Raw genomic sequence first — 21,533 nt, 5'->3', positions numbered from 1 at the left:
AGTGACCGATTGCTCCTCAGGGTTTTACGTAAATCAAGAAGGCTGCAACTTTGCCAGAACCATTTTCAGGGCCAACGTTTGGTTCGACGCAATTGTGCTGTTCATCTGTTTCAGATCCTTCATAAATGTCTTGTCCTCCATTACCCATGAGGTGGGCATAATTTTTGGAATGGAGTCATTGTCACTAAAGCCGACTTGATAGCAGTGCTCGAAATACTCCATCCATGGCCCCGGGGTGCCGAGAAAGCCAAGACACACCAAATATCTCTCGCTATTCACAACACGGCTGTGACGAGGTTTAACTACATGAACGCGGTCATAAAGATAAGTGGAAAGATAGAGAAGAGCTCGTGAAAGCGGAGAAAATGTGTCAAATAGTTTCAAAATAAAACAGCCTCCTGGCCTGAGAAGCTTCAACGCCGCCAACCACTGTCCGAAGAGAATCCTGCCCGACAGGGTCTCCTGGTAGTTCGCAATATTGAAAGGGACGTTAAAGCCACCATCCGCCACGACAAGCTTCAGCCTTTCTCTAATAGTTAAAGAAAGAAGTGCTTCAATGTTTGCCAAATTAAAGATATCCCCTGTACCATCAATGCCGTATGTGGGCAGAAACTTCCCCAGCGGAAGACTGGAGTACCAGTCAAGTCCCCTCACGTTGCGCAGCGTCATACCAAATCCCCGCATCCTCAGCTTATACTGCCGGCTCATCTCAAAGAGAGCCTGTGAGAAGGCACCTGGTCCACCGCACACATCCGCAAAGACAACAGCACCCTTCTGTCCACTTGTCTCTCGCTGGAGGTGCTCCCAAACGCCGGTCGCCTCCATCACCTCGCGGAGTTTGTGGCCGGCACGGTTTCCAAAGGAAACAGCGCCTTGGCTTCCGCTCACGGCAAAAGGAAATAAAGCGTCACGGGCGACACGATACGCGCCCTCATCAACGCCATCTAGCTCACTCTTCGTCTCCCAGAGCGTCAGCCGCTCAGTCTCTTGGAACCTATCAAATGCGTCGCGCCAGTTGACACGCTCAAATGCTTTTTCTTTAAGTGAGCCAATGTCCGGTGGCCGACGCGAGGCACTGTGGCGCAGCAAAAACTCCACTGTCTTGTCCGTCACCTCCGACATCCCGCAGCTTCCCGTTTATGAACTGCACGCGCGTAGGGATATTAAACTTTGTTAAAAGTAGCCGTGCAGAGCACAAATGTACGATATATATATATATAGAAGAAGGGAGAAAAAAAATAAATAAATAAATAAAAGGGGGGGAAAAAAAAACGAGATACAAATCCTGTTTTCTCCTCTTTCTGGTGCTCATTTATTGTCGTTTCCCAAAAGAGTCTCAAGCCCTATTCGCTCACTCATAAAATGAATGGTAAAAATAATAATAATAGTAATAATATTACTGAAGATTGAAGTTCTGATGGCCTTCGTTCTTCCCAATAACAAATATTGCATAAGCGTCATAACATCGCTTATAAATCCCCCCTACCGTTGGGTACTGTCCTCGTGTACGTTGTCCATTACGTCAATCAAATAAAAGAAGCACGTGTTAATAACAACAACAACAAAAAAGAGTGGGAGTGAGAGAGAGAGGGAACAACAACACGCACACAGAGGGCCACAGAGACCATAGACTCTTCTTTTCCTATTCCTTCCCCTCTCCCCCCTCCTCTCCTCCTCTCTTTCCTAATCCATCCTCCTCTCAAGATACTCAAATGGAGGCTTTTGTCTCTGCAGCGCCCGTTCTTCTTTTTTTTTTTCTTTTTTCAATGAAAAGGTCGTAAAAAAAAAAAAAAAACAAATGAAGCGACGCGGTACAAATGGGCATCACTGCATTCCGGAAAAAAAAAAAAACGACAAAAAAAAAAAAAAAAAAAGAAAAAAAAACATCCGTGGATGCGCCGTTTCATAAAAAACTTGACTCGTCTTCCGTTGGCAAATTACTAATATCCCTCATGTCAAAAGCGAAGTAAACGACCACAAAAAGAAAAAAAAAACAGAAATAAAAATAAAGAACAACAAAACCACAGAGACGCATAAACCCCTAACCTCCCCCAAAAGCCAATAACAATAATCGCAGAAAAATGAAAAGGGGGGAAACGAATGGGCTGTGGACGTTAATCGCCTTCCCAGGCCTCACGTAAAAAAGGCTATTCACTCCATGTGCTCTCCCGCTGCCTGGATTGTCTTTTCTCGTCTCTTGAAAAATTTGTTTCGCGCCATCGTCCCTCATGGCTCCATCGCCGCTCCTCGCTCCTCGAACTGGTCGTCAGGAAGAAAGCGACCAACAACCGGATATTTTTCATTGTACTTCGCGGACCATTCATCAAGAGCCTCGCGGTGCTCCTCCGTGAGGTTGCACCAACCTGCGTTCGCCTCCTCGTCGCTGATTAACATCTTCGCCAGACACCGCGATACCTCCTTGCCGGCAAAGACGTGATACGAGGCGCCAGGGCCGTAAAATTCGGCGGCGGCGGAACAGTCGTAGACGACTCCCTTGACGGAGATGTAAATGGGCGCCTCGTCCCTACCATTGTACTTACTAAGCTCCACCGCGCCCAAACGTCGCTCCATTTCTTCGATTTTCCCTTTTATTTCGCGTTGCCTCCACAGTCAAATTGGTGCTGCGATAGTCACTCACAAACTTGCCTAACACCTCCGCAATCCACGCATAATATATGCACGTATATGCCACACAGAGGGACAGAGAATGAGAAGTATACACAATAACTTCCAGATTAAAAAAAAAAAAAAAAAAGAAGACAGGAACATTGGGGCCTCATTCTTACACGGAAACCCAAAAAAGCATTACATCAATCGCCCACTCCGTTACACGAACTCACACCCTGCTCCAGTCAACGCCATCCTTTTGCATGTGCGTGTTTTTTTTTCTTTTGACTCTGCGTATTGTTTTCAACATCAGCCTTCAAATGGCTAGGACTGCGTGAGCAGGAAATCACGCAGCTGCACCCCGCACGCCAGTGCCTTGGACTCCAGTTGTTGTCGGAGTTCCGCAACACCGTCCTTCAGTCGTTGCAACTCCTCCAACCTGTTTCGTGTTGTTTCCTCAATCTTCAGGCGCAGTGCTGCGTTGCCTTCCTCCGCATCCGCCACTTTACTCTCAAGGCTCTTGAGCCGGTGCCAGAGCTGCTCGTCGCACGTTACAGTCAAATGTTGCATGGTGCGAAGCTGATCCTCCATTTTTTTTTCTGTGGTCTCGCACTGCTCCTGCAACTCCGCCAGTTTCTTCTTTAGAACAGTTTTCTCGTGTTCCAATTGGCGCTTCTCCTCGTTGCTCAGCATAATCAACTGCTCCACCGCTTGGCACTGCCGCCTCAAGCAGTCCAATTGCTGCCTCTTGTCATCTACCACCTGTGCATCTGTCGCCTTCTTTTTTGGAGGCATCGCATGTCCCCTCTTGTGTTCCCAGTCTTGTTGCGCCAAGAACGATTCAAAGAACAAAAAAGAACGCGGCGAAGACGACCAGAAACACAAACAAACAAAAAGAAAACAAAAAAAAAAAAAAGAGGCTGAAGGGGCTGAGCAGCAGGGACATAAAGAAAAAAAAAAGGGGGATCGAATAAGTGAACATAACGTGGCAACCGCGTCAATGAATCCGCCCAACTTGGGCAAACAGCACCACTGGAGACTAAAAAAATATTCGTCCCCCATTTAACAAAACTGCCGTTTTTTTTTTTTTTTTTTTTTGTTTCTCTTTGGGCATTCGTTATTTTATCGTGCGCCATACGTCTCCACCCCCTTTCCGTTCATCCCTTCGGTGTGTCCTCAGCGATTTTGCATGATAGCCTTTAAATCGTGCATAATATCTTCATGCTTCAGCGTATATCTGAGGTTTGCCGACACGCTGTACCGAATCGGTGGAATATTTCGGTGTGGGAAAACTACGGCCGTATCCTCGACATCGTCGGCGCCGTTCTCCGGCCCCACAATGACGTCTGAGGCGTAGGAGTCACTTCCGAAGCAGTACCGATGTGCAAATGATACGAACATCATTTCAATACAAATCAAAAGGTCTTGCAATCCCTGTGGCACGCGGTCCTTTGACCAATACTGGAAGCTTGGCAGAAGATGTGTGGCGGAAAGAAGTTGGATGAGTATGCCCTGCCAAAACGATAAAAATATAACTACTTTTACGCACAAAAACTTCATAAAAGCATCTGTTCCCTCCATAAACTCTTTTAACCCCGTGTAAAAGTAGACTAAAGCGGTGAAGGCCGTAGTTATTGATATATTATAGACTAACGTCGTCCAAAAGTATCCTTTACGCACATCTAGAATGCTGCCCATCTCGTCTTTGGCTGTTAAAATAATTACCACCACCGTCACAAGCGGCTTCACCACCATAAACTGAAAAAGGCACAAACGACAATTCCGCACAAACGTCGGTGAAACCTTCAGAGGCTCCATCCAACAAAATGGAAAAAAATGCGTTATGGGCGGCCTTTCCTCCAGCATGAGTGCGCGGTAAACCGTATCCATGCCCCCCATAAGAGCGATCATCAGCTGAAAAAAGGCATAAATGGCATAGCTCTCGTAAGCATCCCGAATTAAGTTGAGATACTCAGCAGCACTGGGGGCAAGTATACATATCCATGAAATCATTGCGTAAAGTGGCACCATAAATAGAATACGCACGATCTTTGTCTGACACTCCGGATCAGAAAAGCAGGTAAGATGCTCCAAAATCTGAAAAAGAGAGAGTATCGTGGCAAAAATAGCGCAATACCCGCCAATAAAGGAAGGGACCACCTTCTGATCACGCATTACATTTTTGAGTAGAAGAACGACCAAGAGAAGTACGCCTAAAACGCATACAAATGTCCCTACCCAATAATACATTCTCCTTCGCTCATGCCGCTGGACAAACATCATGCCTCTTAAAGGCATTCAAGCCCCACAACCTCAGCAGCGTGAACTATTGGGTTATATATTATCGCAAACAAGCAAACAAAAAAAAAAAGCAAAGAGAGCGTATTTTTCAGTGATAAAGATCTCTCTTATGCCACTCACTCCTCCATTTTCTCTTGGTATGAGCGAGACACACAAATACAGTGAGAGAATATGGAATATCATAGCTTTATCACCAATGCCGTCATCAATGTGAAGGACAACAACACAGGAAACAATGGAAAATCAAAAATAATGATGATAATAAGGCACCATCATCTTGGAATAAGATCATAAAGGTTCAACGAAAGCAGCTGAGAGAGACCGATTGCAGAAGTGACGGGAATATGACAGTGATAAACCTTGGAATTCTGTGAGGACGAGACCAACAAGCCCCACGAGACCAACGTATGATGGTGCTGCACTGCCGTCTCAGCCGGAGCAAGTTCTAGTGGATCTATATGATGAACACAAATCTTAAGTAAAGCCCGATACACCAACATGAGACGTGGCACATGAACGACATGGGCTGAGGAAGACAAAACAGCTGCCCTGTGTGACGTGCTATTTGTCCCGGTCGAGTTCCTACGACGCTGCAACTCCTGATCATCAAACACGTAGGCCTGTTTTGACATAGGAACAGCACCACAGTAAAAGGCGCTCACAGCCCACAGCATTGCAGAATAGCCGATTCGCTTCAATGCCGCCACTAGTGGATCACTGCTGTGCCCTAATGCACTAAACTCCCGTCGCTTCCCCCATGCAGCCGAGTGATGCATCGCATTGGGACGCCCACTTGTGTAGTGTGGCAAAAGTAACGGCAAAATTTGATGGACGCGTTGCAGCAGCTGACGCAGATCCTGCGCCACAATGCTCGCGCGCATTGGAAGGTGTGTCTTGTAGTACGCAACTGCGTCCACCACCGCCGTGTGTGCCTGTCCCAACGTGAAGTGTTGGGTGCTGACATCGAGATCGCCCCCAAAAAACCCATGATTTGCCGCAAAGAGGGAATTCAACCACGTCTGAAGAGCGGTTGCATCAGGTTTCGACAAGAAATGAAATCGAAAACAGTTGGAAAGATGAAGCGGCATCTGCGAAACGATCCAAAGGCAGACAATATTTCGGTTACGCTCCTCTTGGGTTACCGTGAGGCACTCCGAAAGCCAGTGATTGATTTGAATTGTGTCTTCTTCCAACATGTCAGCATCGTCCATAACAAAGTGTAGTTCACTCCCCTCCTCCGCACTCTCCAGCCACTGCCGCACCAAGCAGCCAAACTGTTGAAGAGAACACTCTGTCCGCCTGCGCTTTGTGTGCGGCTGAAGTCGCCAGGTCAGTCGTTGCAGCGGATCGCCTTCCAGAGCCTTGCCACTCACATACTCTAAGTGGAAGGATCTCTTCATGTTGCGGACATGCTTCTCACGTGCGGTGAGGTAGTTCAAGAGCAACGTTGTCTTCCCACTGCTCGGTGGCCCGTAGATGCAAATATAACCGGATCCACACTCAACGCTTGCATCCAGTTCGTCACGAAGATCCGCCCCGTTTCCCTGACATGATGCGTGCGCCTTCATTCTAACCAAAGGAAAAAAAAAAAACGGCCAAAAGAAACACCTGCGGCACCACCGCATGAATTGGCAATCCACAGAGCCGAGTGTAAACGGCACAGACAAACTGAAATCCATCGTCATAGTCCAACAGATCGTATTTTTTCGTTTCTTTTTTTTTTCTTTTCCGTTCCGCACACTCACCCTCCCTCTTCCTCCATTTGCACCTGAGCACATCTGCGCTCCCCCACATCTTCACGGCATGTCCCGGTACGCCTGCTGATAGTTCCATCGATTGGTTTTAAAGTGCCTTCGCCTGCTAAAGCGGTTGCGCGCGTCGTGGGCGGCCTGAAACGACGGATGAAACCGCTTGTCCCGCATGAAGCGATGCCGAAATTTATGCCCACAAAACCAATGGGCAATAAGCACGGGTTGTGAAAGACGAAGCATCACTCCACCGGCGCTACAGTTGACAATGAAAACAACAAACTTTTGCAAAGTTTTTACCCACAAAAAAAAAAAAAAATAAATAAATAAATAGGAAAGTCTTCATGAATTGTGTCGCAACAAAATACGGTTATGTGTACGCCAGGCGAGAGCGGAGATGTTTCAGACAAAACACTGAGGTACATGCAGAAGATTTAAACAAGTGTCTTGGAGAGTCGGGATGTTATGATTAAAAAAAAAAATCTATATGCATGCTCGCTCTATTTCTGCTTCAGGAGCTGCATGACACCGGCAGCAAACGCCTCCAAGTGCACAATGGTCTTCGTGCCAAGCTTCATGTTGTGGTCGTACTGCGCCGCAAGAGCGACAAGAGGCCGTCGAAGTGCGGGATCGACCGCAGACATCAGCTTCTCGAGAACCAAGCGAAGAATTAACTCGCCGGAGACGCACTGGCCAAGAAGATTGTAAAACTTTCCGCGTATTTCATGCAATTTCTTCGGCGTCTGCTCCGAGAGAATGTCGTTGGCGATTTCATCAAGAAATACCCGCCAGTCCGGTTGCGGAATGTCAGCACCATTCCCTGAGAAATCCACTTTTGTCATGGCGGCTGCCTCCACCATCAACAGGGCGCGGCGCAAGTTACCCTCCGACCGCTGCGTCACGGTAGCCATGAACTCCGGGGAGGGCAATGGCCGGTTTTCTCTCTCACATACCCCCCGGATGACTTTTGTTAAATTTTCCTTTGAGTGCGATGGGACACGAACCGCCAAACAGCGTGACCGGAGTGGCGCTATAAGACGCGAGGTTGAGTTGCAAATAAGAACCAGTCGACATGTCGACATGTATTTTTCCATCGTTCGTCGAAGCGCGTGTTGCGCAGCTCGGCCCATTTTATCCACTTCGTTCAGAAGCACCACTTTGTACTTTACACCATTGGAAGTGCTGGACTGCAATGAGACTGTCTGAGCAATCTCTCGAATCATTTGCATCACAATCACACGATCATAGTTGCCAGCGTCGGAAGGATTAATGTCAATATGATGAGGGGAACTCAGGGTTGCAATATCGACAACTTTGCTGTCTGTTACCTGCACCGATCTGTGCTCTAGTCGCAACGAATAGACAGATGGACCGTAGACATGGTGCAGAACCGCCATGGCGCGTGTCTTCTTCCCTGTGCCTGACGGGCCGTAGAGCAGCAGGTGCGGAAGGTCTTGAGACTCAGCAAGACGCTTCAGCACTTCTGTGAGCTCCGGGTACAGTTCCACTTCAACCAGTGACTTGGGGCGGTACTTGTCTACCCACAGCATTGCTAGCGTACAGGACTAAGGGACAAAGGTAAAAGGGCACAAAGCAAGGAAGAAATATATATATATATATATATATTCAAATTACACAGTAGAATGGCTCATAATTTTTATTTGTATGCGTGTTTCAGGCTTTAAAAAATAAAAAATAAAATAAAAAAAATAAATAAAAAAGAAGCGTTTCACGCGTGTGTGTGTGTGTGTGGCATTAAATATAACACGTATTTTATTACACCAAATACGGACAGATGCCGATCGCTTGCAACGCATTTGTTGAGTCCAAAACAAAAAAACAGTCCAGACGTATTTATTTTATATTTATAAGCGTATAGTTCATGACACCACTCTCTTCGAGAATAGTTCCACCACAGAAAACTTCAAATATGGCCTCGTACCATATAATACCACCACCACCACCACCACTCACCGAAAAAACAACAACGAGTACCTGCCAATTGCGCACACACACGAAAAAAAAAAGGAAGTTAGCATAAGAAACATGTAAAGATGAAGCATAAGGGAACCCAAGTAAAGGCAAAAAAAAAAAAAAACACATCAAATTTCATACTTCCGCATGATGTTCGTTGTCCATTCGACGCCCATCCACACAGTAGCGTTGGCAGGAATAGCACGCAGAAGGCATGCTGGGAGACCCCTGTAGAACCCCCGCACCCCAGCTGCCTTGTATGTTGTGAGTGCCACTTCTAGAAACCTTCTTTTCGCGCCGCCTGACTGCAGTTGTGTCTTCATGTAGTCAAAAGGGCAAATAATTGTCCAAAAAAGCAACCCCGCCAAACATCCACTAATCATTACCCCAAAGATTTCCCCTGCGGGGCTTGTCACGATGGGGAAATTCTCCAGCTGCTGCTTTGTCACTTGGTAGACTATAAAATAGAAAGGGAGGCCCACCAGGCGCGAGAGAAAAGTTGGCAGGTAACCCGCAAAGAATCTACGCGGACCCTCAGTGACCCAAATGAAGCGAATACAGCTGATTGGGCCAGTGAAATCCCTTTCTGTCCGGACGCTCTGCTGCAACTGCAGTCTCACCTTTACATTCTCCATCGGTGTGATGCAGAGTGTGTAAATGGGTGCCGTCAACCACGCTGCCAAGGCCGTCCGCCAAAGAGGAGGTTTACTTTTTGAATCGAAACCCACAGGCGTCAACGCATTCGTCATGAACTGGTTCAAACTGAACAGAATCGAATTGTACACACCGCTCATCATGAATGGTGGCGTCAGCCCGCGATAGAAACCACGAAAGCCTTCATTTGCCCATGTGTGACGACAGCAAGAAAAAATGCCAGGATAGAGGCCGCGCTGAATGCGCGACTTGACGGTATCCAACGGGTGACAGCTTAGCGCCTGTAGCATCCCACCCACCGTCCCACCAACAAAGCGATGTAGCACGGTGATTTGGTATGCGTCATTACCATCATTTTTCTTGCTTTCGTTCTCGGGCATAGGAATATGCGGTGCTCAACGGGGCTTCAATGTAAATGGCAAAACAATCAACGGTCAACATGAAAAAGAAAGAAAAGGAGGGAAAAAAAAAAAACCGAGAGGAAATGATCTATTCAAAGCCACTCAAGCACACACACACATACATACAAATACACATACGTGCATTTATTTATTTTGGTCATATTTTGTACATTTTGAAAATCATCTACCGTACCATCACATCTTGCTCACTCTACATAGATATCGTCGGTAATAAAAAGCTTGCGTTGATACGCCTTGGTGTTATTGAGCATGGTGCGCCCAATTACCCGCTCGCAAACGGACTGAAAGGCCAGCAATGACTCACCATCATACAGCATTGCAATGTTTTCGGGCGAGAATGCATCCAAAAAACGCATATCACGGGGATTCGTCGCCTGGACGTGAAAGGCAAAATCCAACTCCTCCGGTGTCAGCTTGCCATCCTGTTCGCGGGAGAAAACGTAGAACGCCTTTTGCGCACCGCGAATGGGTTGTCGGTCACTGCAAAAAAACGCCAACAATGCCAGCGGCTCAAGGAGGCCTTCCTCTGTTGAGAATGTCATCCACAACGCGCGTACGTACGCCTCCAGCCGGTCGTCATTCAAACAATCATCAAAGAAGAAAGGAACGTCGTAAAAGACATCCTCGGTGACCGCCTCGAGACCAAGCTCTGTCCGGGTCTCCAGCAGGTTTTCGACGGAAAACTCAGGGAAATAAAAATTGTTCTCCGCATCTTCGTCGGACCCCACCTCCGGCGCCGGCGCACACCACAGGAGCAGGTGAACCACAAATTCTCGCCAGTCGATAAATCCACAGCCAAGGGAATCAAACGAAGTAAACACCTCTTCCTGCGTTTTAAGACGGCCAAGATTACTGGCAGTGGCTCCGGCGTAATCGTCCGGCCGCACAATGTTGAAAAACTCCGCATGGCCCAGTGTGTAACCGGGCGCCACCGAACGGAATGCCAGAATAATTTCCACCAATCGCGAAGAGGAAAGAGTTGCATGGATCTTTGGCTCGTCTGACGGTTCCATCATCTGTAGATGTTGTGGTGAAAGAAGCTGTTGGGCGCGTGGCATTTCCTTTTCTGCAGTGGCAGTATGAAACGTGTCGCGACCCAAGTGCATGGGAGAGAGCGGCTTCTCTTCTTCAATGGCATTGCGAATGATGTAAATTGCTGTGTTGACCGCTGAAGCCTGGCTGAAATTTTTTTCCCTTGCATAGGAGATCATGTCCTCCTTCATGCGTGCACAGTACGCCTCCCCTTCGCGTTGAATTTGAAGGAAAAACTGCTTTATACATGAAATACGTTCCTGCGCCTTGGCGAGTTCGCTCTTGGCGAAGGGAAAACACCTGTTAAGAACACTTAACACCCTCACATTATCTACCGCCACGACAGACGTCTTTGTGTTCTCACGCGTCCTCACCGGCGCATCAATGACGGAGGAAATTTTCTCCACAAAGTTCTCCATGGCAGTAACAATTTTTCCAATGGCTTCCACAAACGTGTCCTCAAAGGTCTTTTCGGAAATTTCCTCCAGTCGCGGTGTCTTCTTGGTGCTCTGCGTCTTTTTCTCCCTCCCTTTCGTCTGCTCCATTACACTCTCCGCGGTGGTGCGTAAAACAATGACCTCCAAGTCCAATTCCTCAAACATACATGGTTCATTCACGACGGCACCAAAGTAAATCGCCACCAAGTTTATTGTTAGCAGAAATCGTTCCAGTTCCGCTTGCACTGCCGCAATGCCAACATTACACACGGAGACACACCATGGGTCCAGAAATAATTCCTTTTTTGTCAGTTGTTCAGTCTTTGCGCTGGTCTCCCTCCATTTCGTGTCCAGCGTGCGAAACAGCTCTTCCCTGAGCTGATCCACCAACAAGTGTAGCTCCTCTTTACATGATGTCTGTCCCGGAAGCTCGACCAGCACTCTGTTGTAATTTTCCACGAACCGACTCAATTTTTCCTGCTTTTCATCTGGTTGATTCCAGAAGCGATGAAAGGCACCCATCGCCTCGCAGCGGTGACCCAACATCACAGTGGCAAGTTTTTCCACAGCTGTTCCCAACCAGTCGTATGCACTCTCGTAGTGCTTCCTAAAGGCCAAAAACACCCGCATGAAGGCTTCTGGCAGATTATCCGGCATTTTGTAAAACGGCGTCCAGTGTGGCCGGGGCTCTAATTCCGGGGGGATCGACGCTCCAAACTCTGTATACAGCGCTACGAGACGTTTTCGTTCAGCCTCCCGCGCTTCCTCTTGCTCAGCAATGTTTGCCTCAATGTATGCTTCCCTCCTTTTTGCAGCCGTTGCAGCGTCGTAAAGCCGAAGAGCCGCCTCGTAATTGTTTTTTGCCTCTTGAAGAATATGCCGAACATCAAATACGATATTTTCCAACGGTCTTTCTCCATCGACTTCGTGCAATACCTCACTGCCATCCCCTTCACTCATCATCCAGCGCCGCATCTTTTCCCAGTTCCGGCGCTCGTTAAGCAAAACACGGTGCAACTGTGCTGTGGAAGACTTCACACGATCAAAGTTCACCACATACGGCAAACGGTCTGGCGGCGGTGGGTCAAACAACATGTGGTAAATTTCATTTGTCTCTTTATCGACACGCAGTCCAGCAAAACGGCAAAAAATTTCGTGTGTCCCACAGTTAATGCGCACCACCGCTGGGAAGAGAGAGTGCTTCTGTCCTTGTTGCTCCCAGAGTTTTATTGCCTCCTTTTCTTCTTCAGACAACTCGAGCCGTATCACTTCTGGCAGCACCGGCGGCGGTAATGCACTAAGGTCAACTCCTTTCTTTGGCGGTCGTGATCGATTTTCGCTCTTCGTATTGCTCGCTTCGGGCCGTCCCTCCCGCTGCACTAGCAGCAGCTTTGACGACAAGGACACTTCCTCCATACAGGCCGGGAACCCTCGCAGGGCCCCTTCAAACGGGTGGAAACGCTTTGAAATGGGACTCTGAAGGAGACGAAGCTGCTCTAATCCCCTAACCGTCGAATCAAACAAAATGCCATCACAATTCAACTCTGTGTCGGCCATCTGTAGCTGCATCAGCTGCACGATGAGAAATGGATCCACCGATTCACCGCGGAAAAGAGCCTCCTCAACAGTTTTTCCCACCTCAGCCCATGAACTGAGCCGCACAAAAGAAACGACAACCTGCTCAATATGTGCCTCGCTGTAGTATGCAATTTCATCGTTCTGCTTGTTACGCTCTTCATAGGCTGACAACACCGGTAAGGCATTGCTGTCCTCCACCGTCAGGAGCGTTGGTAAACCATTTCGTTCATTTCGGTATGCTTCCAGGGCTTTTTGTATCAAGTCACGATCAGAGAGGGACAACAGCGAAAGTTCAGCGGCGACATTACGAGACACAACCGTCTTACCGCTGAACTTTGGTCCATACATCAGAAACAAAGGCCTGCGAGAGAGATCAAAACGGTTGACATGAGGGAGACCCGGCTCCAGACTATTGTAAATGGCATGGAGGAGATAGACAAACGCATCACATGTCATTTGAAATGGATGACAGTTAAAAATTTCCTTGAAGGCAATGTGAGCTCGTCCTTCCTCCGTCCAAGTTTTCATGTTGATTTTACGAATAAAAGCGTTCAGCGCAATTCTGCCCAATGACGTATTCCAACTGTCGCTTTCAAGAGCGTGTTTTTCAGTGAACCCTATGCATTCGTCCACAGCTGCGAGAATGCGGTGCATGACTTCTCCAATCACCTCTTCCCTCGTTCGGCGTTCTTCCGCCAAACACCACTCTTCCAACTCTTGCAACCGACGCTCATCGTTTACAACTACGGATGACTGCTCCGTCTCCTCTCGCCTCTTTGTCGTTTCAAGATACATTGATTTTAGGTGGTTCTGTAGCTTCACAGCCTCTTCGCGCTCTCGTTTCTCTTCCAGAATGTGCTTGCTGATCAGATCCCACCAGTTCTCTACATCCCCAAGGGAGTCCAAGAAATTGCACTCGACCAACGACATGCTATGAACGTCCCGTTGCAGAAAAACGCTCAGGTTATCCTTGCAACGGCGCGTGCGCTCCTTGTTTCCCGCAATGATGAAATCAATGCGCCGCCGCCTGCGCACTTCCCGCCGCTCCTCCTCTTCCTCTCGTGCGGCGAGGAGAGATGACACAAACCTCTCGGCCGCCTGCATATCCGTTCAACGTGTCTGCGCAAGCTACCCCCTTCGTGCAAAAGAACATCAAACCGCAGCAGGATGCAAAAAAAAAAAAAAAAAAAATGTAAGAAAAACAAGGAAAAAAGGTAGCAACAATTATACAGAAACAAGGAAACAGTAAACGGTTATTCTCTCCAATTTCTTTTTTATTGCTTTTTGACTCCGTACTCAAGCTTTTCTGTCCCTCACCTGAGTGAACCTTCCCCACACAGCCAGCCATGCACCCAAGGGATTGACTCTAAAGATTTTTGGTCCACGGCTCTTTGCCCTTCGGTGGGGGCTTTGTGATGTTGATGCGTTTAACGGCGTTGTTGTAATCCCGGTACGACTTGAAGAAGTTCAGCACAGGGTGACGCAGCTGCCACCAACACAAACGTCCCTGAAACCACAGCCGTATGTCGATTCCAAGCCGTCTGCAAGAGGGAACAAACAAGTAAGACAGTAACACCGGAGTGAGAAATCTGCAGCTGTCCGATATAAATGCCCAGGCCCAATTTTCTCCTGTAAAAAGTGCCTCCGGCCTCATAATTTTTTGTTCCACAACAAAATACGCGACACCACCTTCCTTTGGATCGTCCACAAAATGGTTCCTTGCGCCATTAGTGACCTCAAGGGCATGTCTAATTTCATCTGCATCACCGACCGTCGTCTCATGTATTCGCCTTTGCCTCGCATCATACACACGCTTCTGGACGCCGTACATCACGTTCGAGGCGTAACGTTCCCGCCTGTACGACTTGGGGAAGATGATGGTCCGCATACAGCGGTAATACCCCCACAAATAGAGCGCGGCAATCGGATAACAGAGAAAAGGACAGAGCATACAATACACAAACGCTCGCAGCGGAGGCACTACCATGGCAAAGTCAATGTGACCCAACCGATCGCGCGTCCGACTTACCGCACCGAGTGGCCCATTCCACAAGTCCGTGAGAAGAACCCCCTTTAGTGTGACTAATTGTTCAGCCGTCATCTTTGTGGGTAGCAAACGTGTGCGTTCAATAAAAAAAAAGAAAATAAAAAGAAGCAAGAAAATAATCCACTCAGTTAAAAAAAAAAAAAGGGGAGGGGGGTCACATCGTTCGTTCCCAACACAAATATGGGCCTTCTCAAAGAGTTCAAAAAAAAAGGCAATTCTATGGCTCGTGCTATAACTCACAGAATATTCGCCTGGGCTGCTGGCCGGATCCTGAAATCATCTTTAAAATGGTTTGGGAAAGAAAGGGGCAGTAGGGAGGCCGTGTGTTCGCCACATCCTTAATTTCTGCTCCAATTGTGTATTCGGGCAGCCACTCTTGTCACGTAGTGCAGCTTATTCGGACTGGATATATATATATATGTAGATATACTGCTTAAAAAGTGAAAGACTTTCAGGTTCTTCAGCCACAAGACCCCGCCGCTAGGTGGAGGAATTAAAAGAGGGTGGAAGGTAAAAATAAATAAAAAGTAAAGAAAAAAAAAATCCGTCTTGCCGTTATCGGTTCCTTGATTCTTTCCATCGCGGCCTCCCAAAGAATGATAAGATAGAAAAGAATCGTACAGAAATAAATTCTTTTTATCGGAAAATATATTCATTTACAATTGGCAAGCTTTTTTCGCAAACATTCTTTCCACACGTTCCTGCAAAAACCCATGACAGCTTTAAAATAAATAAATAAATAAATATAGCAGTCCACCTTATTTACTCTTTCCACGAAGCATTGATATTCTTGGCGATAAAGGTGTAAATATCACCTGCCTCACGTAATATTTTGCTTGTCGGTTTGCCTGCACCGTGACCAGCAGCCACCTCAATGCGTGCCAAGAAAGGCCCACCCTCGGTTGGATTCATGTGCTGGAGTGTCGCCACATACTTCAGTGAGTGTAGGGGCACCACGCGATCGTCGTGGTCGCCTGTCACCACCAAAATGGCGGGGTACTTAATGCCAGATTTAATGTTGTGCAATGGACTGTATTTTTGCAGAACTCTGAAATCCTCCTCTTTCTCTGGATCACCATAGTCGGACTTCCACGCATGCCCAATAGTAAACTTGTGAAATTTGTACATGTCCAGCACCCCCACCTGGCAAACAACACAACGAAAAAGCTCCGGAGCCTGATTCGCAACCGCCGCAACCAACAGTCCACCGTTTGAGCCGCCCATGATAGCTGTTGTCTGCGGGGAACCGTAGCCTTGGCGGTGCAGAAATTTCGCTCCCTCAATAAAGTCCGTAAAGCAGTTCTGTTTGCAGACTCGACGACCGGCGTCGTGCCATTCCTCGCCGTATTCACCGCCCCCACGGATATTCGGTACCGCAAGCACACCACCAAGGTCTCTCAAAAACACCATCCGTGAGGAGCTGAATGCGGGAGTCAAAGGAATATTGAAGCCACCGTAGCCGTAAAGTAACAGTGGCGATTCCGATGATACACTGCCCTTTCGATAGACAATAAACATCGGAATTCGCACCCCATCCGACGAGTTGTAAAACGTTTGCTCCGTGACAAAATCATCCACCAAAAGTCCTTCCACCGTGTCGTCCTTAAAGACACGAAGGGAGGATTGTGGGTCGTTTATGTCCAAGAAAAAACTGCGCCCTGGGAGAAGAAATGACGTAATTTTAAACGAGACAAAGTCCTTTTTGCGATCGGAAAAAAAGGACGTAATCGTTCCAATAGGCAGTGGAATAGCATTTAATGTGGGATCCTCCAGTCGGCAATAATAAAAAACGTCCTTCACATCCTCAAGGTACGCAAGAAGAAGTGTATTTTTAACCAGAGCGGCTTGGCTTAGGACGGAACGTTGCTGTTCCACAATGACTGTTTCTTGGCCCGTATGAATGTCAATAGAGACAATTTTTTTTCGCGGTGCATCACGGGTTGTGACAAAATAAAATGTGCTCCCCTCATTTCCGAGATAGGTGTACCTGCCAGCAAACTCATTTACCAGCTTTTTGAAAACCAGGGGTTCAGAGCCAAGGCCCTTTTCAACAGATGGCAGTTCAGCAACCCACACCAGGTTGTGTGGCTCGCAACCGTCAAAAAGCACGACAATGACATAGGAGTGACAGTCAGACACACTCGCCCCCATGTTCCATTGTGGGTGCTCCGGCACGGAGAGAATCACAACGTCTTCGTCTTGAGGACGACCGATGCGATGAAAGCAGATAAACGCATCCTGCGCCGCGTCTGTTTCGGCACCTTTGTCCACGTCACCTTGAAGCGCCGGGTAACGCGTATAAAAGAAACCCAAGTTGTGCCACCATGCAATGGTAGTAAATTTGGCCCATTCAATCACATCTGAAGTATCTTCCACGGTGTCGGCACGCCTCACATGGATACGCTGCCAGTCACTGCCCTTATCGCTGAGACTGTAGGCCAGCATTGACTCGTCTTCACTCCAGGCGGTGGCTTTTAAAGCCGTCGTACCGTCACTGCTCATTGTGTTGGGATCCAGGAAAATACTCGGGGCGGTGTCGGTGAGACTCGTTGCGCGCATCAAAACACTCTGGTTCTGCAGGCCAGAGTTATGGTAGTAATAATAGTGCCCGTTAATATAACTGGGGTTAGAAGTGCGGGGATAATCCTGCGAGTTAGATATGCTCTCAAAGATTTTTTTGCGGAGCTCGGCCTCGGATGCAAAGTATTCCTCAAAAAACGCATTTTGCTCATTCACAAAAGTCTTTGTTTCGGGGTTCTCTGGATCTTCGAGGTAGTCGTAGGGTTCAGGCACCGTCATGTTGTGCATCGTGTACGCCGCCATCGAGCGTCTGGCCAACGGGTAAACGCTGCGCATGGCCTTCCCCTTTTTTTCCCCTCCGCTATTTCCAATCGGGACTTTAAACAGACTAACAAATAAGCACAAACCTATGGGGGAAGCAAAAAATTGAGTACGTGAAAGGAAAGAGAGCCGGGAAGGAGAACGTCACAATAAAAGTAGCCACACAAAAAGACACACCCACACAAACGGCACAAGTCAAAACCGCAAAAGCCGTTCTGCCGTCAATTCCCTCTCTGCAGTACCCTAGCCCCACGCACGTTCTCCAGCCGGCTGACTACGGCTCTCCTCCCTCTTCCTCGTTACAGGACCGATACCGTCACAAAAAATACTTAAATAATAATAAAATGAAAGGAAAGATTAGGGATTGGGGCTTGGCGGCATGGGCAAAAAGTCAAACCAACAAACCAATAAATAAATTGTAAACAAGTCACACACAAAAATAGAAAATAAAAGAGAAATAAATGCAGGCAGGTAGATTGAAACACAAAAAAAAAAAAAAAAAAAAGGAAAAAAGAAAGAAAAAGAGAGAGAGAGAGGTGTCCTAAAAAAATAATAATCGAAAAGTATCGCCCCAAAGACAAACCAAACAAACAACAAAAAAAAAAAAAAAAAACAATCGGTGGATGCATCTTTCAGTAGTAAATTTTTTGCTTAAAAAAAAAATTCCCCGTTTTATCTTTTCCTTTTCTAATCAAATACCGTTTTGTAAAAAATAAGCTTCCATATGACTCTGCCACTTTCCTAAGAGCAAATGAGGCAGGAAAATCACGCTTCTACTCCAGTAAAGTCAAATTTTTTGACCAATATTATATATATCGATATGGATGGATGAATATTTATATTGTGTTTGTTTGCCTTTCACATCTTGGATTTCAGCTCAAATGGTTTCTTAACGGTTAGGACGCCCAAGAATCGCGCCTCCTCAGGGACGTACGGCTTAACGGTTTTCCATACTGCACCGGAGCGCAGCAGCTTGGTGACGTTGTCAATATCGGTGTTGATGACACGGTCCTCCTCCCACGGTGGGCTGACGCTGCGGACGAGGCTCCAGACCTTTTCCATGGGCTCTGTCGTCCTTAGTGGCCGCAAGAGATCGATGCCCTGGCAAGCGCCCAGGAGTTCAATGGCGATGATACGCTCAACATTTTCCACCACCTTAATAGCTTTGCGTGCGGAAAAACCTCCCATGCTGACATGATCTTCTTGAGCAGCGGAGGTGGATATGCTGTCAGCGGAAGCGGGGTGACAGTAGACCTTGTTCTCGGAGACAAGGGCGGCAGCAGTGCAATGGGCAATCATGAAGCCCGAATTAAGTCCACCGTTTTTCACCAAGAAGGCGGGAAGACGGCTCAAAGTCGGATTGTTAAGACGTTCTATGCGACGCTCACTGATGTTCCCAAGTTCATGGACACCAATGGCAAGCATATCCAGAGCCTTCGCTGGGTACTCACCATGAAAATTGCCACCTGAAACCACTTTCTTCACTCCGTCTGGGAACACCAAAGGGTTATCGGTAGCACAATTGAGCTCTGTTGTAAGGATGCCGTATACCCACTCAATGACTTCATTCGATATGCCATGCACCTGGGGAGCACAACGGATAGAGTAGGCGTCCTGAACACGACCACAGTTGACATGGCTTTCGTTAATCATCGACGGATACTCCTCGCTATGCAAGAGTGCTCGCAGACGTTGGGCAACAAGCTGTTGGCCCTTGTGAGGACGCACACGGTGAATATCAGGGTTAAGGGTGCTGTTGGTTGCCCGTAGAGCTTCATGTGACATGGCGAGTGCAACGTCCGCAAGCCGAGCAATTTTTCGAGCTCGCACGACGGCTTCTGCGCCAAGGGCCGAAATGAACTGCGTTCCGTTAATGAGTGCCAATCCCTCCTTCGCAGCCAATGTGATAGGCTCAACGCCCAACTCTCGCAAAACACTCCCAGCATCACGGAATTTTTTATTATTGAGAGTCGCAAGAAGTCCCTCGCCAAGCATTCCAAGGGCCAGGTGTGAGAGCGGACCGAGATCGCCGCTTGCACCAACAGTTCCCTGTTCTGGAATGTAAGGAACCACACCGGCATTAAAAGCCTTGACGTATTTTTGAACCGTTTCCAAGCGAATGCCACTGTGGCCCTTGCAAAGGACATTGACACGGAGAGCCAGCATCATGCGGGCACGCTCGGGTGTCAGGGGCTCACCCACGCACGCGCTGTGTGACCGGATGAGGTTCAACTGTAGTTCCTCCAGTTGATGCGGCGGGATAATTGTTGATTCAAATTTACCAAAGCCGGTGTTAATGCCGTAAACGGTTTGACGATCATTGACAATTTTATCAATAACGGCGCGAGCAGCGGTAATTCTTGCAACCGCCTCGTCCGAAATTTCGATGGTGGCGCCCTTCTCGTAGCCCAAAGCGTACAGTACATCGGGCGTCAAGGAGCAGCCGTCAAGGATAACCCTCATCTCTCTTCCAGTATGTGGCGTTGGTCTTACTTAACCAACACGTAATAATAATATTAAAAAATAATAATAATCAAGAAGCAATTTGCTTTCTGTTGCTTTTTGTTTGTCTGAAACGCGTTTGGACTCTTCTGCCACCCAAAGAGAAAAAGTAAAAAAAAAAAAAAGAGAGAGAAAAAAAGGCCCATAAAATCCATCGTCATCGCGCAACAATACAAAACAACAATAAAAACAAAAAGGGCACGTTGTGGGGGAAATGTGCACGCACACACAAAATCAGTGGCGATGTAGTAAAAGGGTGCAACTGAAAAAAAAAAAAAAGAAAATAATAATAATGCTGCTGCTACCTTTATTTTTGTCCTCCCTCTCCGTCTCTTTTCCACCTCATCTCTGCTACAATTGCCTACCCAGACCACGCCTCGCACACAATGCGCCTCCTCTCTGCCACACCCACAAACTCGGGAGAGAGGGAAAAGAAAAAGGGGAAAAGAAAAGTAGAAAACGGGATAAAAAAAAGAGAATTTCCCCCTGTTTTTCTTTTTTTCTCTCCTCACATGTATACATCATAAGCCTATTTTGAAATACCTTGCAACCTCTCCGCTCTCCCTCCTGCATTTGAGTTCTACTACTCAAACCCCGTGTTTTGCCTCTTCCGCGTCGTACTCGGCAAGGCTTTCAAGGTACCGGCACAGCACCTCGGTTTCAATGTTATCTTCCCACACCGTCTTTGGAAGCCTTGGTGCTGGAATGGTTGTGTAATCCGCCTCATCCGCAGCGGGCGCGTGACTCTTGTGGCCCTCAGCACGGTTCACGTACTGCCCGGCAAGTTCCACCGCAAAACCCGTTACAATGGAGCGATCCACCACCGTCTTGAAGACAAGCGTATAACCGTCAAGTTCCTTCGCCTCCTTGTGTAACTCCTGTGCCACTCGCTTGGCCTCCCCCACCTCGCCCTCCTTTCCTGGGGCCACATAAATTTTTGCCACAATTCTTTTCATTTTGGCGTTGACGTACGTCTCATAAATCTCCGACACTTCCGGGATGAGGTCTAACATGCCATTTTTCTGCATCCAAACCAGTGTAAAAAACATGGGCTCTGAAAGTTTCTTGAACTCGGCAACATCCTCAACAACCGCCGTGCGCTCCCAGAAGATGGGTAGGCTGCTGGAGGCGGCGGCGATTGTTTGAAAGTCCTTCAAGATCGCATCAAAGCTGTTGTTCGGTTCAGCCGCCTTGTAGAGAAACTTGGCGAAAAGAACGCTATCGCTGGGCACGATGCTCAGCGGGAATTCAGTTTTGTCAAAATCGCTGGTGTAAAGCTTCTTGAGACTCTCCGATGGAGTGTAGAAGCGGACCGCAGCGGCAGCCAATGTGCTTGTGGAAAGACGACGGAACATCCTACGCTCGTTATCTTCACCCAGAAAAAAATGAA

The 21,533-nt window shown here is 47.7% G+C and overlaps 12 protein-coding genes across 12 annotated transcripts, besides 30 other annotated features; all 12 read right to left on the bottom strand.

Annotated features, from left to right (window-relative positions):
* Window positions 1-173: part of a sequence feature (areas merged during assembly that could not be assigned to a particular haplotype. This can correspond to areas where the two haplotypes were merged or to regions with more than two copies in the genome that were merged during assembly.) that runs on past the window's edge.
* Window positions 34-1,122, bottom strand: Tc00.1047053506247.320 (methyltransferase, putative; the record flags this gene model as incomplete). Its single annotated transcript, XM_815253.1, has 1 exon — window positions 34-1,122. One exon carries the CDS (start codon window positions 1,120-1,122, stop codon window positions 34-36), a length of 1,089 nt encoding a protein of 362 aa, XP_820346.1.
* Window positions 174-597: a sequence feature (areas merged during assembly that could not be assigned to a particular haplotype. This can correspond to areas where the two haplotypes were merged or to regions with more than two copies in the genome that were merged during assembly.).
* Window positions 598-1,505: a sequence feature (areas merged during assembly that could not be assigned to a particular haplotype. This can correspond to areas where the two haplotypes were merged or to regions with more than two copies in the genome that were merged during assembly.).
* Window positions 1,232-1,256: a sequence feature (AT_rich).
* Window positions 1,366-1,396: a microsatellite.
* Window positions 1,506-1,996: a sequence feature (areas merged during assembly that could not be assigned to a particular haplotype. This can correspond to areas where the two haplotypes were merged or to regions with more than two copies in the genome that were merged during assembly.).
* Window positions 1,637-1,701: a sequence feature (GA-rich).
* Window positions 1,839-1,884: a microsatellite.
* Window positions 1,979-2,021: a sequence feature (T-rich).
* Window positions 1,997-9,643: a sequence feature (areas merged during assembly that could not be assigned to a particular haplotype. This can correspond to areas where the two haplotypes were merged or to regions with more than two copies in the genome that were merged during assembly.).
* Tc00.1047053506247.310 (hypothetical protein, conserved) lies at window positions 2,227-2,571 on the bottom strand (the record flags this gene model as incomplete). The annotated part of the gene is made up of 1 exon (XM_815252.1): window positions 2,227-2,571. One exon carries the CDS (start codon window positions 2,569-2,571, stop codon window positions 2,227-2,229), a length of 345 nt encoding a protein of 114 aa, XP_820345.1.
* Window positions 2,735-2,755: a sequence feature (AT_rich).
* On the bottom strand, window positions 2,932-3,402 carry Tc00.1047053506247.300 (hypothetical protein, conserved; the record flags this gene model as incomplete). The annotated part of the gene is made up of 1 exon (XM_815251.1): window positions 2,932-3,402. One exon carries the CDS (start codon window positions 3,400-3,402, stop codon window positions 2,932-2,934), a length of 471 nt encoding a protein of 156 aa, XP_820344.1.
* Window positions 3,451-3,525: a sequence feature (T-rich).
* Window positions 3,685-3,715: a microsatellite.
* Window positions 3,784-4,905, bottom strand: Tc00.1047053506247.290 (hypothetical protein, conserved; the record flags this gene model as incomplete). The annotated part of the gene is made up of 1 exon (XM_815250.1): window positions 3,784-4,905. The coding sequence occupies one exon, from the start codon at window positions 4,903-4,905 to the stop codon at window positions 3,784-3,786; it is 1,122 nt and encodes a 373-aa protein (XP_820343.1).
* On the bottom strand, window positions 5,181-6,476 carry Tc00.1047053506247.280 (hypothetical protein, conserved; the record flags this gene model as incomplete). The annotated part of the gene is made up of 1 exon (XM_815249.1): window positions 5,181-6,476. One exon carries the CDS (start codon window positions 6,474-6,476, stop codon window positions 5,181-5,183), a length of 1,296 nt encoding a protein of 431 aa, XP_820342.1.
* Window positions 6,961-6,989: a sequence feature (AT_rich).
* On the bottom strand, window positions 7,157-8,206 carry Tc00.1047053506247.270 (replication factor C, subunit 5, putative; the record flags this gene model as incomplete). The annotated part of the gene is made up of 1 exon (XM_815248.1): window positions 7,157-8,206. One exon carries the CDS (start codon window positions 8,204-8,206, stop codon window positions 7,157-7,159), a length of 1,050 nt encoding a protein of 349 aa, XP_820341.1.
* Window positions 8,261-8,282: a microsatellite.
* Window positions 8,340-8,380: a microsatellite.
* Window positions 8,607-8,626: a microsatellite.
* Tc00.1047053506247.260 (mitochondrial carrier protein, putative) lies at window positions 8,759-9,664 on the bottom strand (the record flags this gene model as incomplete). Its single annotated transcript, XM_815247.1, has 1 exon — window positions 8,759-9,664. One exon carries the CDS (start codon window positions 9,662-9,664, stop codon window positions 8,759-8,761), a length of 906 nt encoding a protein of 301 aa, XP_820340.1.
* Window positions 9,644-9,712: a sequence feature (areas merged during assembly that could not be assigned to a particular haplotype. This can correspond to areas where the two haplotypes were merged or to regions with more than two copies in the genome that were merged during assembly.).
* Window positions 9,713-13,998: a sequence feature (areas merged during assembly that could not be assigned to a particular haplotype. This can correspond to areas where the two haplotypes were merged or to regions with more than two copies in the genome that were merged during assembly.).
* Window positions 9,726-9,772: a sequence feature (T-rich).
* Window positions 9,794-9,829: a microsatellite.
* Tc00.1047053506247.250 (hypothetical protein, conserved) lies at window positions 9,892-13,857 on the bottom strand (the record flags this gene model as incomplete). The annotated part of the gene is made up of 1 exon (XM_815246.1): window positions 9,892-13,857. One exon carries the CDS (start codon window positions 13,855-13,857, stop codon window positions 9,892-9,894), a length of 3,966 nt encoding a protein of 1,321 aa, XP_820339.1.
* Window positions 13,925-13,966: a sequence feature (T-rich).
* Window positions 13,999-14,001: a sequence feature (areas merged during assembly that could not be assigned to a particular haplotype. This can correspond to areas where the two haplotypes were merged or to regions with more than two copies in the genome that were merged during assembly.).
* Window positions 14,002-21,533: part of a sequence feature (areas merged during assembly that could not be assigned to a particular haplotype. This can correspond to areas where the two haplotypes were merged or to regions with more than two copies in the genome that were merged during assembly.) that runs on past the window's edge.
* Window positions 14,120-14,854, bottom strand: Tc00.1047053506247.240 (hypothetical protein, conserved; the record flags this gene model as incomplete). The annotated part of the gene is made up of 1 exon (XM_815245.1): window positions 14,120-14,854. The coding sequence occupies one exon, from the start codon at window positions 14,852-14,854 to the stop codon at window positions 14,120-14,122; it is 735 nt and encodes a 244-aa protein (XP_820338.1).
* Window positions 15,043-15,503: a mobile genetic element.
* Window positions 15,526-15,546: a microsatellite.
* On the bottom strand, window positions 15,563-17,656 carry Tc00.1047053506247.230 (prolyl oligopeptidase, putative; the record flags this gene model as incomplete). The annotated part of the gene is made up of 1 exon (XM_815244.1): window positions 15,563-17,656. The coding sequence occupies one exon, from the start codon at window positions 17,654-17,656 to the stop codon at window positions 15,563-15,565; it is 2,094 nt and encodes a 697-aa protein (XP_820337.1).
* Window positions 18,127-18,164: a microsatellite.
* Window positions 18,500-20,104, bottom strand: Tc00.1047053506247.220 (histidine ammonia-lyase, putative; the record flags this gene model as incomplete). The annotated part of the gene is made up of 1 exon (XM_815243.1): window positions 18,500-20,104. One exon carries the CDS (start codon window positions 20,102-20,104, stop codon window positions 18,500-18,502), a length of 1,605 nt encoding a protein of 534 aa, XP_820336.1.
* Window positions 20,147-20,175: a sequence feature (AT_rich).
* Window positions 20,242-20,282: a sequence feature (T-rich).
* Window positions 20,409-20,437: a sequence feature (AT_rich).
* Tc00.1047053506247.210 (hypothetical protein, conserved) lies at window positions 20,731-21,498 on the bottom strand (the record flags this gene model as incomplete). The annotated part of the gene is made up of 1 exon (XM_815242.1): window positions 20,731-21,498. One exon carries the CDS (start codon window positions 21,496-21,498, stop codon window positions 20,731-20,733), a length of 768 nt encoding a protein of 255 aa, XP_820335.1.

The sequence above is a fragment of the Trypanosoma cruzi genome, genomic scaffold (assembly GCF_000209065.1).
Source record: "Trypanosoma cruzi strain CL Brener 1047053516377 genomic scaffold, whole genome shotgun sequence".
Lineage (NCBI taxonomy): Eukaryota > Euglenozoa > Kinetoplastea > Trypanosomatida > Trypanosomatidae > Trypanosoma > Trypanosoma cruzi.
Note: the sequence above shows the minus strand (reverse complement) of the source record. Positions and strands in the feature narration are given on the sequence as shown.